This window comes from Malus domestica, chromosome 01 (assembly GCF_042453785.1).
Source record: "Malus domestica chromosome 01, GDT2T_hap1".
Classification (NCBI taxonomy): Eukaryota; Viridiplantae; Streptophyta; class Magnoliopsida; order Rosales; family Rosaceae; genus Malus; species Malus domestica.
Window position 1 is genome coordinate 15819149 of NC_091661.1, and position 16477 is coordinate 15835625.

At 37.4% G+C, this 16477-nt stretch overlaps 1 protein-coding gene across 2 annotated transcripts; it reads right to left on the minus strand.

Moving 5' to 3' along the window:
- Positions 1-749: 749 nt before the first annotated feature.
- LOC103401317 (serine/arginine-rich splicing factor RS41-like) lies at positions 750-5355 on the minus strand. 2 transcript variants are annotated; one of them, XM_029092056.2, is made up of 7 exons: positions 5131-5354; positions 4654-4785; positions 3354-3599; positions 3022-3134; positions 2368-2600; positions 1272-1688; positions 750-1020 (listed from the first exon to the last, which is right to left on the minus strand). In XM_029092056.2, exons 3-7 carry the CDS (start codon positions 3430-3432, stop codon positions 984-986), a joined length of 879 nt encoding a protein of 292 aa, XP_028947889.1. In that variant the 5' UTR covers positions 3433-3599; positions 4654-4785; positions 5131-5354; the 3' UTR covers positions 750-983. The 2 variants fall into 2 exon arrangements, with proteins under 2 accessions (XP_028947889.1, XP_008338280.1); XM_008340058.4 differs by lacking the exon at positions 3354-3599 and having other exon boundaries at positions 5131-5355.
- Between the last annotated feature and the right edge of the window lie 11122 nt (positions 5356-16477).

Sequence of the window (16477 nt, forward strand, 5' to 3'; positions counted from 1 at the left end):
ACAGGTGGTGTGCTTGTCTTGCAAGTTGGCTTGCAGCAACTTCAGAACATTGGATGGTGATGACTGATTCCTACTTCAGCAATCCTCCATTCTAAAAACAAACCATTCCGATAAATGAAGCTAGAGAGCCAAAGGGGGGACAAAGGTGAGGATAGAAATACATGTGTTGTGTTACTTTACTTGTGGTATTTTTTTAGGACTATAACACAAGTTAGAGAGAGAGAGTTTGGAGAGAGAAGTTCCAACTTCGGATCCCCTCTTCCCGTTGACTGAATTAAAAAAAAAAAACAAAAAACAAAAAAGAGGCTTGTTTGAAAAACCTATTGCAATACTGTAATTCAAAATCAATAGGTAAACTCTCAAAGTCAAATAACGCAAAAATTGAGTAAAATGCAGAATATACAAAACCCAAGAGCGGTGGTTTCCGGCATCGACCTTGGTAGCTTCAAAGATGTCGCTAACTTGCCTGCCATTTGATACCCCAAACCCTAAAGAAGTATAAATTATAATCATGCAAAACCCAAGAAAATCCAGTGCCAAGTGCCAAAAGAGACGGTTCTGTCTCAGTGTCTCCCCCAAACAACCTAAAATAAGAGCCTTCTTTTTCCAAGGAAAAACACAGATAATATATCGTTTTTTATAACGAGGTGCAACGTCCAACATTCACGCCAAAGCCACGCTCACGAAATTGCACCAATACAAGTTGATCACCCTCTGCGACTACTGTCAAACTCACAGAAAAATAACAATTTAGGAATGTCAACTATAGGTTAAAGATAACAATCGAATACAGATGTGCCCGATAAACCATGATTGGCTACAAAATAAACTTCGAATTCACCACTTTGAAAACATGTTCAAGTTCAAACTGATCATGTATCTGAATACTAATAAAGAGGGAATAACCAACTTCGGAATGTCAACTATAGATTAAATAATACACCAGCTAACCACTACAAGGAGGTTGCATATCTGGCTGGTTCTCAGGAACGAGATCTTTCCCGCGGTGGGGGAGAACGGCTGCAATATCAACAACAAAAATATACTCAGAATGGTGCTAGTTTGTGTGTATGTTAACATTAAAATACAATCTTGACAAATCATGCAAAGGAAATAATCCATGTTAAAAGAGATGGATTGTGACGGTGTCCTCTAGGATTTAAACACATGGTTAAACATGATTTCATTAATGCATTAGAACACCCCCGCACCTCTTAAAGGATAATAACATCTCATACAATCGAGAACTAAAAGTTGCGATCTTAACAAACCTGCGGTATTCATCATTGACGGGGCTTATAGCTCCCTCATCACTGGGACTTCTTCTTAGTTCAGGTCTAGAACTTGGATGGGATCTATCATTGACTGGGCTTGCAGATCTCTCATAATCGGGACTTCTTCTAGGTCCAGGTCTAGAACTTGGACGGGATCTATCATTGACTGGGCTTGCAGCTCTCTCATAATCAGGACTTCTTCTTGATTCAGTTCTAGAACTTACTCGGGCACCATGGCCATAATCAGGGCTTCCCCTATCTCTGCGGTATGGACTTGGAGATCGCCCACGATCATTGCTTCTTCTCTCAGGAGACATATCACGGCCCCTCCTGTCAGGACTGTGCCCATTTCTTTTATCATCATCATCATCACGAGCAGCATATTCCACAGAAATAACCCTGTCCATGAACTTGCTGTATTTCAAAAATAAGTTCACTAAAGTTAGTATAAAGCAGTTGTAATTGTAGAGGCGTGTTAGCCTAATCAAGCAAGCATGCCAAGCAATCAAATATTTGACTATTATTATTACTTCTGATTCACATCATAAAGTCATAACAAACTAATAGAAACTAAGTTAGGAACATAAAATTAGCATGAATTTTATAAAACCCTGCCAATAACGTCGTCTTATTGGGTTTGGGCTGCCTTTTTTTTTTTAATAAAAAATTCAAATGCCCAGGTCACCTATGCGTTTAGGCTAGTCTGTAGCCCACACCCACTGGGCAGAGGCGTTTTCTTCATAGCCCAGACCCAAAAACAGCCCAGGCGAGTCCTAAAACTAGGTTTTTAGAACGCTGGTAGAGATGGATTCAGACATAGTCTTTTGCACAATAAAGCCATTGAATATTTCACTTTTCGTTTAAGACCTTTTTTCATGACAAACCAAATCAGTGCATTTAATTTTCATTACAAGCATTAGCGGCTTTTTGAAGTAAAATTTTTTACAGAATTTTTCTGTTGCAATGATGGCTTGAAATTGAGGGGCCATTCTCCCTTTGAATTCACTTCCAAACAATTTGTCCAAAGGAAAAAAATATCTGAACGTGTAAATCAAGCAAACAGCACTATACAAGTTGTCAAGGAAAACAGAACCTTGTATTTGTTGCCTCCAGAGCTTTGGTAGCATCCTCCTGTGATTCATATTGAATGAAAGCAAAATTCCTTCTAATCCTTATGTTCGTTATTTTCCCGTAGGGATCAAAGTGCCTCTCCAGATCCTTTGTCCTGGTATGGACTGGATCAAAGTTGATAACAAACAAGGTTTTTGAGGGCTTCATGTTAGCAGAAGGTCTTCTTGAATCAGGTCTCCTAATCCCTCTTTCATGCTTCAACACAGAATAGTGTAACGAAATGAGCAAAAAAAGTCCAAGAAAATAATCAAGTAAAGCTCATCACTTATAGTTTATCCATTTTATCACATGTAGTATGAATTTATATAATTGAAAGAAGTGTAAAGAAACATGAAGCAGTTACAACATATGTACCATTTGCATGCATGAACTTAGAAAATGAAGGGGAGTAGAAGATATGGCTTTGATTGACACAATCACAATACTAAAAAATATGTAAAGGTACAGGTTAAGTAAGAAGTCACATGCTAGACAGAAAAGTCAAATTCTAGTATTATACTTGTATGCGATAGGGATTGTGCTATGTGCAATGCCAGCATTCTCATAAGTATGCTATGCAACTGACCATAAAATCCTAAATCATTTTTCTGAAACCCAACCACATGTTCAACTTTACCTTGGTCCACTCAATACGAAGTCGGCGTCCCTTCCTACCAAATTCTGTCCTGTCAAGTCTTCGAATTGCATACTCAGCATCTCGTTCGTCATCCATATAGACGAAAGCAAATCCTATTTAAACCAATATATATATATATATATATATATATGGAAGCAATCTATTAAAACCACCGTGTGAAGTAACCACAGACTGTACAACAAAGTCACCAAAACATACTTTTTAATGCAAGTTTGTTAGGCATACATCTAAAATATAAGGAAATTTTGACGTCTCATACACTAAACAAATTATATGCATACAAAATCATCTGGTAGGAAGTAACACAAAACCTGCCAGTGAGTGCGATATCATCATGGAATCTATGTTGGAACATGTCGGAAATTGAACATGGAGTGGAGCAAAAGTCATGATGAATGAAAAAGCAATGGTGTCTGAAGGAAAGTATGATGGCAGGACTAAGGCAGATCAGATTAATTCTTCTGGAAAAATACAATAAGTGATGCTTGGGCACATGCTACAAAAGAAATGTAGATAAGCGGACCCATCCAAGAAGACCATAGACATTCCAAGTAATCCTGCGCCAAAGAAATTCTTGAGTACAGGGGTTTGCACTGCAATAAAAAAGTAACCTGTTTCTCTGAAAGGGAAAATAGCGAGTACACCCATCCAAATAATATTCTAATGAATAACATATTGCCCTTTTGAGTAACAGCTGAAATCTTTCCTTCGCAAACATTTCCTTTTTAGAATTTACTCCAACCAAACAGCCCAGTGAAAGAGCTCAAGCTTCTCAGTTCTCAGCATGAAGGAGATGTCATGTGCATGAATGCACTGCAATCTCATCCTAGTTTTTCCATAAAGACATATCTCTCATGCATTTTCAATTTACAGAGAGGGAATTTCTGCATATCAAGATTTTGAAAAGAAATGGAAAAAGGGCCAAGGAAGAAAACCAGACTTCATGTTTTATCCATGTATTTGCTGCTATACAAAAAGGTTCAATGAGCCAATCTTAAAATAATCATTTTTCATTTTTCAGGTTGTACACCACATATTCCTTTCTAGACATACCAGGAGGCAAATAAAGCCAGAATAGTCTTTCACACACACACAGCAGAAAATCATGGAAGTAGCAGCTGTCACATTTGCACGGTGGTATAAGTCCCACATTAAATAACTCTGCTGCTGTAGGACTTGCTGATAAACCCCGAAAACACATATTTATTTTTTCTCTACCCGAAATCCCTACCATCTCATAGGGATAAATTGAAGGTGCTCAAACCCCAATCTGCACTAACTATAAAGACCATATCCCAGCAGGATGATTCAGTAATGACCCACTTCAGATTTCATCACAATAAACATAACGAAACTTTTGAACATAACCTTGGAACCAAAAGTAGAAATCAGATAATATAGCTCTAAAATCCACAATAGCTTAAAACAACTACAAGGCTTTAAGTTTGGCCACTAAATTCATATGCAAAAAAAAAAAAGTAAACGAAACAACACAACACAACCACTATGCTACCAACAGTCAACAAAACTAGTAATCTCGATAAAGAACCAAAACAAACCGTTACGAAAACACAGCGAAAGTTTAATTATTTAACCAAAGAACTTATTTACCAGACTTAATATCCACCCTCTCGACTTTCCCATATCGCTTGAAAAGCCGCTCAACATCTGACTGCCGCGCGTCAAAATCCAAGTTGCCGCAAAATATTGGCCTCATTTCTTCAAGCTTCAAACTTTCCAACCCTTCCAGATACAACAAGTAGACAATTAAGTAAGTAGTTGTGTCACCGGCATTTCTACAAACACTTGGTGAGCTTTCGAACTCCAAACAGCACCAATGTACCACATGGAAAAACAGAAGTAAAATTCCATAGATAAAAAGTGTAAAATTGTGACTTTAGCAACTAATTAAATGATTACGAAGCTTAATTACACAGAAAATTGAGTAAAGTTAGTCAGGGAGAGGATAATTATTGCAAAACCCTAGCGTGAACGAGCAGAACAAAACAAAAGTAAGATTGTGAAATGGAAAAAACCTAGATCTGCTGAAGACATTGAAAGGAAAGCATCTGAGCTTGGTTTTCGTACCTTGAAGTCGATGGCGATGGAGAGAGCTCAGAGAAACCCTAGGAATAATTGGGGAAGGGCTCGGTGGAATCGATTTGTAGCTCAGCTCCCAGACAATTTTCGGACAGATTTTGTCTAAAAGAGGAAAAGTCAGTCGAGCGGCGATGTATGATTGTGATGCCAGCCCTATCTCTTATTAGCGCAAAAGGAGATTTTCAAAAGAAAGATAAAAAAATAATAAACAAAGTCGCTAAACCCACCTCACAATCCTATATATTTTCACCCCCATAAAAGGTGGAAAAAAAAATATTATTATTGATATTCTAAAAATCTCAATTTACATTTCAAACTTTATATATTTAAAAAGAAAAATATACTTGTAAAGAATTTATAATGAGATTTTTAAAGTGCAAATAACACTTCCCAAAAAAAATTTAACTTTCTCACCCACTAAAATTCTTAGAATATCCTTGTATCAACTTAACTATTTTTTGTCGGAGAATGAGGATAGGGGAAAAAGAGGGCAGCTAGGGTTAGGGTTTTGTCCAGGGGATTTTGAATCTTACAATTCGATCCCAATTAAGTTAATTAGTTGGATAACTTGGTTTTTGATACTAAGGAATTGCGTTTTGGGGGCAATTAGAGTAATTTTCAATTGAGCTTATACAAGTAAGTGTCATGATTGGAAATGGAGTCGAAGGGAAATTGAGAAGTTTGGAAAAGCTAGGGTGCTCTAGGTGTAATCGACCCAATAGGGTCCTCTCCAAATCCTCTTTATGAGGATTTCGGGAATCCATAAATCGTATATGTTTATCGTATATTATGCAGTCAGTTTTCGTCAGGTATTATTTGTATTCAATTTTAAATAAAAAAATTAAAATGATTTATAATTGCACAATGTACAATGAATGGACACGATTTACAAATTTTCGGGATCCTCACAAAGACAATCCGAAGAGGATCTGGATTCATATTCAACCTAATTTGATAGTAGTAACTCTTGTTTTTGGTCGATTCAATTTCCCATACATGGGGGTCATGAAGTGGCTTAAGGGCGTGTTTACGTAAAGGGAATGGAGTGAGAGGAATGGGAATTGCATTCATTCCAAGTGATTCATGTGTTTACTAACATTGGGGGAATGAAATTGTATGTGGGGCCCACCAAAAATAGGGAATCAAATCCTTGATTTGCTTGGAATCGGATTACCAACTAATATGTGGTATTTGGATTCCGAAAGAAAGCCTCAACCCGGAATCAGTTTTTTCTACCCAATATACCCTTATCTTCTTCCCTCATCTCTGGTAGCACAGCACCCAGCACCTTCAGGTTTCAAATCAAAACCTAGTGAAGAAGCAAACATAAGAGAGAGACAAAGACAGAGTACCAATATAATAAATAAATAAATAAATATTTGGAATTAATTAGTTATTTACAAGAAGAAGAAAGAATAATCAGAAGAGAAGAAGAAGAACCATAAGGGAAGGAGATGGGGAATTTTAGAGGGCGAGGAGAGGAGGGTGAGGGCCTGCGTTAGTTTCGTTGTTTTTAATTGACGGCGTTCATAGAATTGGTATACGATGAGGGATTTTTATATGGTAAATAAAGGCTTTTTTAGGATAAATAATTGTATTAATGTCATATATACTGATATACAAAATAATTGTATTATTAAAGGCTTCTTATATGGTAATTAAAGGCTTTTTTAGGATAAATAATTGTATTAGTTTTTTATATACAAAAGAATTGTATTATTAATTAGTTAAATAAAATTTATATCTGTTTTGTAAAAGGGTATTTTAATAATCAAACTGCTTTTGATTCTAATTCATGTGAATTAGTAAACAGCTAATATAGAATATGCATCATTTGCACTCCAATTCCATACAGTTTTAGTAAACAACTTTAACATGAATTTTATTCTAATTCCACATTATTCCAATTCTTTTTTAATTCAATTTATCTCAATTTGATTACTGATTGATAAATGTGCAATAATTATTGAAAGATGCCGGAATCCGGATGGATTTCCAAGGAAGGATTGCGGGCAAATAATTGACAAAGAGCGGCTAATAAACATCAATTTAAGTATACTAACTTTGAGATGATAAACAGTTCACTTATTGTGTTTAACTTGTTGAGATATGAAAGTAATCATTGTGTGCGTATATTCTTGGGGTAGGATATGTGTTATTTTTCTTACCATTTACCGTTTCTCAAGGAGAAATTTTTATTTGTGACGGAAACACAGATGGTATATCACGTATTTTTATGCAAGTGGTAGAAAATTTTAATTTTTAAGTTATTAACTTTTTAACACATATAACCCACCATTTATATAGAAACACATGATGTACACATCTCGTGTGACGGTTACACTAAAAAATCTCTCATTTCTCAAGATATGTCCAGCCACTATTTTGATAATCATTTGGTTGAGTGGGCAAGACTATAGGGTGTTTACTGGTTTCTTTGGACTTTCCAATGTATGGCGTTTCACATTCAAGCTGTTTTTTTCTTGTTGATGGTTGCTTTTTGTACTAGTATTTATAGGTCTTGGGAGATTACATCCTCACCCTATCTCAAATCCTTTTTAAAGCTTTTTACTTCCCACACAACCATGACAGTCATCTCCCTTGAAGCCTCCTATGCCAGACAACCAAAAATTCCTACTAGCCATAGACTACCTTCTTGGGCCTATAGATTTGCCATTCCCCAACGCTTTAGGATCCTCTTGGGGTCCTTTTTATGGGGATCCGGGGATCAACCGTTAAGTACTATTTATATTCAATTTTAAATTGAAAATTTAAAATAATTTATAACCGCACGATGTATAATAAACGGATACGATTGATTGATCATTCGGATCCCCACAAAGAGGATCCAGAAAGGGTCTCATTCCCTCCCTAACCTGGCCAACCACCAATGGTTATTGAGAGACAGTGAGGTACCTTTACCTTAGAAAATGGAGTTACTAGAGTTTCCACTAGTCTCTATTTCAACCTGAATGTTGAACACATGCAGAGTAGGGTACTAATGGGTAAGTTAGTCGGTAAACAGTTTGATGCTAGGACAATTAAGTGGGAGTTTGGCCTTGCATTGAGCTCTGGGGGTCAAAAACCTTTTCTATCTTTACCACTTCAGCTATCGATGGTATGCTGTGGAGTTCATTGATCAAGAATAATTGTACTATGTGTTGGTAACAGCCCCTGGTATATGAGAGGTCAAGGTTTTCATTTGGAAAGGTGGAGTACTCATTTCAGGGATGTGGATATGATCTCCAATTTGAGGGTTTGGGTGAGAATTTGTAGACTCTCTGTTTATTATAGGGATGCTAAGATCTTGAAGGTGATAACTCATTTGTGGGGCATTTTATAAAGGCCGAAGAGAATTTTCTCTCTAGCCTGAATGGGCTTTTTTTGTTAAAATCCTTTTGGAGGTAGACTTAACGTTGTCTCTGCAGAGAGTCCTAATGGTTAATGATGATGATGATGATAGCCCTATTATGTTAAGCTATGAGAAAATGTTTGTGATGTGTTGCTACTATGAAAGAAGGAGTGTTGAGGGACATTCATGTCCTGCTATTTAACACAATGATGGCTGCTTTCTTGTGAACAAAAATTTTAAAGATGAGCCATTGATTTGTTTTTCTGAGACAGTTATTAATAAGGATACCATAAGGGAACTACATGATGGTGTCATGCTTTCTTTCCTCAACCTGCTTTTGTTGATGATAATGCGTCTGGGGAAGGAGAAATTATTGAGGTTGAGGAATAGTTTGCATGCCTAGGTAGTGGAAAATACTGAGGGATAGACCACTATGATCCGTACAATGAGTAGGAATGCTAATATGGGCAGAGTTAGTGCAAGAAGAGATGGGAGAAACTATGATAATATTGTGGGGGAAACAAAACATGGGTCTTCAGGGCTGATCTGGTCTCGAGATGAATGCCTATTGCTGATAAAAATTCTGGGGCTACTAGTGTTGTTGATGGTGGTGTTGGTTGTGAGCATGAAGACAATGGGAAGAATGTTGTTGAAGATGATGAGGTTTTTATGGAAGTTGATTGTGAAACAAGTGTTCTGGTGCAGTTCGTGAGTAACAAAAAGATGGTAAGGGAAGAGTTGGGACGAGTCGTAATATTGAGCACGTGGACTAATGAAGTGTTTAGTTTGGAATTGCAAAGGCTGGGGCAAGCTTGATTTTGCCTCTTAGTTTAAATTTTAAGTCGTTAAATTAAGTTAGATATATTTTGCATAACTGAACCCAGGTCTGGTACGAATAAGATCCCAATGATAGTTTTTTTTTTTTTTTGGTTATTGATGGTGATGGGCAAGCACTTGGGCTTTACCTCTTCTGAAATGATCAAAATGTAAATATTAATATTATTGCTTCTACTTCAAGGTTTTATACATTATCGTGTTAAAGATTTAAAGTTTGATATCAACTTATTAAGTACATTTGTGCATGAGAAAGCAAAAGCGAAAAAAAAACCCCTAGCAGAAACCCTTATGCCGCCGGCCTCCAGCTCCTGCTTGGGGCCGGTGGCTGCTACCCTTTCAATTTTCGTGTTATTCTCCTCCATCTTTCTTCCTCGCTTGGCTATGGTCCAGGTTCCTGATGTGGTTGGAGATCTATCTCCAGGGTTTTTATCCCTCCCTATAAATGCGATCACCCCGATCCTCTTCTTGGATCGGTGGAGCAACCAGCCATCTAGAGGTGGTAAGGATGGAAATCTGTTTTTGGGTTTTGTGCCCACGTTTCAAGGTACTATTCCTTTGATTTGGGGGTTTTTGGGATCAGATTAGGGGTTATTGGGGTTTACTTTGGGATTCTTCTCTTAAACAACTCCAATACTTCGAATCTGTTCTCCAATTCCACTCTTGTTTTGGGGGATTTCATCTTATCTCTTGTATGCTGCTTCTGGTCAGAGATAACTATATGTTGTCACCCTTACAAAGGTTTGGTATCTCTTTAGAATGGTGTTTACACCACCTGACCTTTTTGGTTACATCTTGGCTCTAGTATTCATTTGCGTTTGTGTTCGTCTGAGGACCGAAGGTGTGGCGTTTAGGATGGTTTGGGGTCTTCCTGATCTGCAGGTTGGGCTTCTTTTCTACAACTTTGAAGCTTTGATGGGTTTTTGTATTGCTCTATGCGGTGGTATCTCATAGGTTTTTCGTTCGCCGGTCGTCTCCATCTTTTTTACGACGGTTATGGTGGCGGGTGTTCTTTGGCTTAGGGTTATCAGTTTTGCAGAGGGGTCACTTTTTGGCCTCTTCGGGTGGACTCTGGCTTTTGGGCCGAGCCACATCTTATGTAATTTTTTTTTTTTTGCTTTTAGGTATAATTGAGAACCTTTACTCATGCGATAAATACATAAGTGGCGTCTCTTTTGTACCTTCCTCAGTTATGAGGCTGCTGTCTTTGTACTATGTCCGTTTGGACTTTGTTATAAAATTCCTCCTTGACCGAAAAAAAAAGTACATTTGTGCATGCTTATCCCCAAAAAATTATGCAAGCTCAACTTTGGAGTGATTTACTTGACCTTATTACTAATAACTCAAATAATTGACCTTGGTTGCTAATATGAGAATTTAATATTATCCTTAGTATGGATGAAAACGTGGGAGGGGATATAAATCCAAATATGTACATGGTAAATTTTGCAAAGTTTTTAAGAGATGGCCACTTAATCACTTTAAATGTTGCAAGAGTTCCACTTACTTGGTGTAATGGACATAAGGATAGTACTATTATCTATGAAAGACTGGGTAGAGCAATTGCAAATGCTTCCTGGATTAATCCTTTTCCTAATGCTTTTCTTCATAATTATCATATTTTTGGCCCAATCATAGTTTAATTTAACTTGAGCATAATACTAATAATTGTAACCAAAGCTTTGGGACTTATGTCTTCAAAGTTGAAGCTATGTGGCTCAACAACCCTGATTTTAAAAATGTGGTTAAAAAAGCTTGAAGTGATGAGTAGAGATACTTGTGGTAGAGTTTTTGGTCAGGAATATGGCTTCTCTCTTAATGAAAGCATCAATTATTGGAACCAAATTCAGGCAACACCGCACGTGTGGAGGAAGATATACAAATTTGTTTACCAGTTAAAAAAACAAACAACCGTAAGTAGCCAAGGACCATGGGGGGGAGGGGGTGTCGGCCAAAGGCTCTCCGATGATCGAGTTAGTAAGCAATATTATGAGACTTCAGAAGTAGGTAAGAAAATAAGTGTGCGATAGTTGTGTTATCAAAGATGAACCCTAAAATGATGTATTTATACTAGTCAAGGTGGAGACCTTTTAGGATATGGAATCAGTATTAAACTGGAAAAATCCTAAAGGAATCTAGGAGGAGATATTGCATCCTTTAGGAATATGATTACTTATAGCGCACGACAATCCTTAGATTGTAAGGACTCCAAGAATGTAGGAAACCTGCCAATTCCTACTGTATTAGGTTTCTGTATCTTGTGGAACAAACATGGTCAATTTCCACGAAGTCGTTAGACTTCGCCCACTACTCAAGAACAGGATGATGGTGGCATTGATGCTTCGTTTATGCAACCCCGCTGGGAAGCTGTTGAATACATGACTGGACTTCTGAGGTATTCATATTGCAATTCGCCTTACTCCTACCCTAGAAAATCATGGTCCCATAGTAATTAATTTTAGTTTTTAGCTTTAAAAAAGGTGAAAAATGAAAAAAGAAAAAAGAAAAAAAAAAGGTGAAAACTCAAGGCCTCTAATTTGAAAACTAAAGAAAATAGTTTTCAGTCGTTTTTTTAAAAGAAAGTAGTTACAAACAAGATTTCAGTTTTCAGTTTTCATAAAGGTAAAAATAAAAATTGAAAACTGAAATGGTTATCCAACGGCCCCAAGAAAGTAGTTTTTAGTTTTCAAAGAAACTGAAAACTGAAATTAGTTACCAAATAAGATTTTAGTTTCAATTTTTTTAGAAAGAGAAAACAAAAACTGAAAGATTGAAACGAAATGATTATTAAACGGCCCTTAATTATTACATTCTCATTTTTTTTTGCACTCTTTCTTTTTTTCCTTTCAATTGACTCTTGGGGCTTTTTATAATAAAAATTCTCTCCAAGAATTTCTTTTTGTAATTATTTTTGTTTAAAAAAAAGGAAGAAGAATTAGCCAAATATATCAACAAATGAGAAAATTATTCCATGTTATGTAGCATTAAATGATACGACTTTTAATGATTTAGATTTATTTGAATTATTATTTGTGTTGAGGTCTTGTAAATTTAGATCATTCAATGCTTGTACCATATATACTACGTAGCATCGAAAAAAATGGTAGCTTGAAGGATTAGTAGTTGAAGGCATAAAAACTTATTGATAATGATAGAAAGACCCAATTTTTAAATCAAATTTGTAAAGCAAATGATGTGTCATCAATAGAAAATAAGCACGGTAATCAACACTTAAACCATCTTCAACCCTTAGGGATAAAACTTAAAAATTTAAGCCAGAAAATTTTAAGCCATAACCCAGAAACTGTTTTTCTCCTCCAACCCTTTAGAGCAAGTCCACCCCTAAGGACTTTATACCAGCACCCAGCGCATTTATCCATTCCAGTGAAGTAATAGACTCTAATGAACAGTAATAGGCCAATACATCTCCATCCCTAACAAAAAATAGCCTAGTCAATTTTATTAAAATATTATTATTTTTTATTATAAAATAATAAAAATAATTATTATAAAGCTAGGCACCAAGCTAAGAGGGGTTTTGTTTCTTACATAACCAGCAAGAAATCTTTCGCAGTGGGCGGCAGTAGTTTAAGCGACTTCTGAGGGGGGATGAAGGTTGAGGTCGAGATCAAGCCGCCCGTTGCGGAAGGTGCACTCGAAGTCGACGACTGAGGACGAGGACGAGTCGCTGTGGCCCGAGCCTGATGTGGGGGCGGGGGGGGTCAAACCTGCAAGTTTCGCGGATGTGCTAGAGGGCAGCGGTGCTGTTGGCCCGTGCGAAGGCGTCGAAGAAGATCATGGGACGAGAAGCGGGAAGTGGGCGGAAGCCTCTCACGGCTGTGAAGTAGCCGTCGTCGGTGGACAAGAAGGGGGTTTTGAGAGTGAGGTCGAGCGGACGCGGAGACGACGTGGAGGAGGACTCCACAGTGCTGCTGTGGCTGCTGCTGATGTTCGTCGTTGCAGCTAATTTGGCGGCGTTATTCATGATGGCGATGTTGACGGCTCCATGGCTCCTTGCCCTCTGACACCACGCTAGCATCAGCTAGGCGTCACTTGAGACGGTCCCAAGGTCTGTCGATTTTAGGCCGGCCTGTGGACTGGCTTGGGCTAGGTGCCAGTCGATTCCATGGGCTGGAGTGGATTGGCTGAGTTTCAGCCTATTTTTTCCACTAGGTGCCGGCCTATCCCACCCCCGGTGGACTTGCTCTTATGGCTTAAAGTTTTAGCCCAAGATTACTAAATAATGATTTTAACCTAATTTTTTCTTTTCGGTAACTTTTTTGAAAATAAAATTTATGTAGATTATCTTAATTTATTTTTATGACCATTTTAATCTAAAAAGATTTAAATTTTGATAAGTAATTAAAAAATATAAAAATACATAGGTATTTATAAAGTTTTAAGTTAAATTTGATTTAAATTATTTTCTTAAATTATTTAGACTTTAGATTTAATTTTGGACCGTCAAATCTTTTTTGTACCATTAGATTTGGTCTCTTTTGATTACAGCCGTTATATTATAAGTAAAAAATAAAAACAAAGAAATTGAAATATGACAGTTTAATGGATCCAAAATAATTTAAGCCAGGTATAAATCCTGGGGTAAATCTAGCTCAGAGATATATTTTCTCCCTAGGGCTTATTTTAGCCCAATGGTTAGAGATGGCTTAAAGGGGTTTTAAGGATTATATTTTAAGCTTTATCCCATGAGTTGGAGATAGTCATATGTAATAATCCAATTATCAACATTCATATCATTTGTTTTACAATTTAATCTCCATAACATTACCCAAAACTTTATTCATTTAATTAAGGGAGTTTTAACGAAACACTCCCGGTACTGTTCACTTTTAACGAAAAACTATATTTTTATCTTTCTTGGCTATTATTCACTACACATTTATTTGTTATTTTTTATTAAAACTGTTGCAGTCCTATTAGATTAGGAATGTGATTGTGTAAATCCTAGTATATCTTGGAATATCTCTTATATTCCTATTAAGAGTTAATTACCTATTAAATGTTGTAATCTGTGATGCACAAAACCGGAGAGGTCTTGGAACAACGTAAATTCGACCGTGAAACTTCAAGAAAGTAAATAACACAAGATGTATCGTGGTTCACCCCAATGTTTGGGCTACGTCCACACTGATATTGTATTTCTCTGTTTGTGAGAGGATTGTGAGGGAGATAGAGCTTCTGTTTAGGGTGAGGATAAGAGCTTCTTTCCCATGGCCTAAGAATTGGCCTCCCTTAATGAGGAAAGTAAGGAGTCATTTTATAGAATAAGGGCTCCTTACTTATTACATATTTGCCCCTTCATTTATTACATAATTACATTTGAGTTCCCCGAGTATTTATACGAGATCTAAATACGGAGGCCCTAAGTATGGTACAAACAGTAGTCCCCCAAGTCTTCAGTCAAGAGAGTCTTTTGGCTGGAGACTTGAAAATCAGTCCATGTGTGGGCTGAAGTAACTAGATGTCGTCTAGAACTGATACTCGATATGAGGCGGTGCTCAATCTGAAATGATGCTCAACTAGAAGTAGAACATGTTGATAGGCTGCTCTGCTTGTGGCTTATGTTGCCTTGGTTGGCTCGGCTTGTGGCGTTGAAGGTGAGGGAGTCCCTTTTATAGAATAAGGGCTCCCTCCTCAATACATAAATGATGGGCTAGAGTCGATGCTCGCGGCGAGGCGGTTGCTCAGTGATAGGAGCATATTTATGCGACTTAATTGGCTTGTTCTTGTGCGTTTACGTTGTGTTTCTTTAGTTATTTTAGTGTTTAAAGCCATTTTCTTTTGTTTGTAGGTCTTAATAACAACCTTGGCAAGAAAAGTGCATTTTGGTGCATGTTGGATCAATATTGGGCTCAAATGGATTGCATGCATGAGGATGGACGTTTTGGGCATATGTGTGTGCAAGTGTGTGTGTGTAATTGCAAGGATAAATAATGACAACTCATACACATGCAAAGAAGCCCACATGCAAAGTGAAAGACTCTAAGTACAAAGTATGCAAGAAGATGCATTTTGGAGGCCTTTGGAGCATGTTTCGGGCTTGGAATGGATAGCAAATGCATGGGCCAAGTGGATGGACGAATTTGAGAACTAAAGAGGCCAAGAATATGAAGAATTATGGTCCAAAAGATGAAGAAAACAGCCCAAAAATCTGTCACCCCAACTTGCATTCCTTGCCATGCAAACCACATAGAATTCCCTTTGGATTCCATGCCATGCTTGATCACTCTTGTCCCCTACATAATTTCTGATTTCATGCTTTAATTCATTTAATTATTTCACTCAATTGCTTGATACCTCTTGTTCCCTTCACCCATTAGATTTTAGACAACCTTTACATCCATTACATGCACCAATTGATGCTCCATCATTCACATTTGGAATCCAATGCCATGTGCAACACATGTTGTTGCACCTTTGACCCATTTGTTGACACATTTCACCTCCCTTTCCATCTCTATGCAATGTACACAATCATTCATGCTCCCTAGCTACAACACCACTCCATTTTACCCTTCACACTTTGCATCATTACTTCATTTTCACCCTTGGACCATTGCACACCACACACACAAATTGCCATGCATTTCATCCTTAACCTAACCTTATTTTCTAAGGTTTTTGGGGCCTATAAATACATGTTTACACCCCTTGGCCAAAGAACAATCCCCCATATTCATCATTTTATCACAGAAATTCGTCCATACACACCCTAGGAAGCAAAACACCCCAAAAACACCATTCTAGTGCCTCGAAAACATAACAACCACTCCACCTTCTTCCACCCTCTTTGCCTAGTTTTCCACCACCTTCCAACCATCAAACACTCTTCCACACTCACCCTAAACCCCTCCATATCATTCCCCATCCATTCTACACCATAAATCCACCCAAAAATCTGTCCACAAGCTTCATGCCGCAACAAGGAGGAAGGGAGATCCATTGATGCACTTGCTTTCCAAGTTGGAGCATTTTAGGTGTTTTCTTTCCTTTGATTTTAATGTCTAATTTTATGTATCTTTGTATTGCAAGAATGAGGAACTAAACCCCCTTAGTTGGGGGGTGATTTGAAACCATGTACATGCTTGCAATATGATTTGATTACATTCAGTTGTTATTTCATAAGTT

What these genes read in the sequence shown, in the direction of transcription:
- LOC103401317 (XM_008340058.4), bottom strand. Translation starts at nt 4,759, where the DNA reads ATGAGGCCAATATTTTGCGGCAACTTGGATTTTGACGCGCGGCAGTCA. An exon ending in GAGGGTGGATATTAAGTCTG is followed by an intron (nt 3,135 to 4,653) that starts GTAAATAAGTTC and finishes TGGTTTAAATAG; the next exon opens with GATTTGCTTTCGTCTATATG. An exon ending in CTGGAGGCAACAAATACAAG is followed by an intron (nt 1,689 to 2,367) that starts GTTCTGTTTTCC and finishes TTTGAAATACAG; the next exon opens with CAAGTTCATGGACAGGGTTA.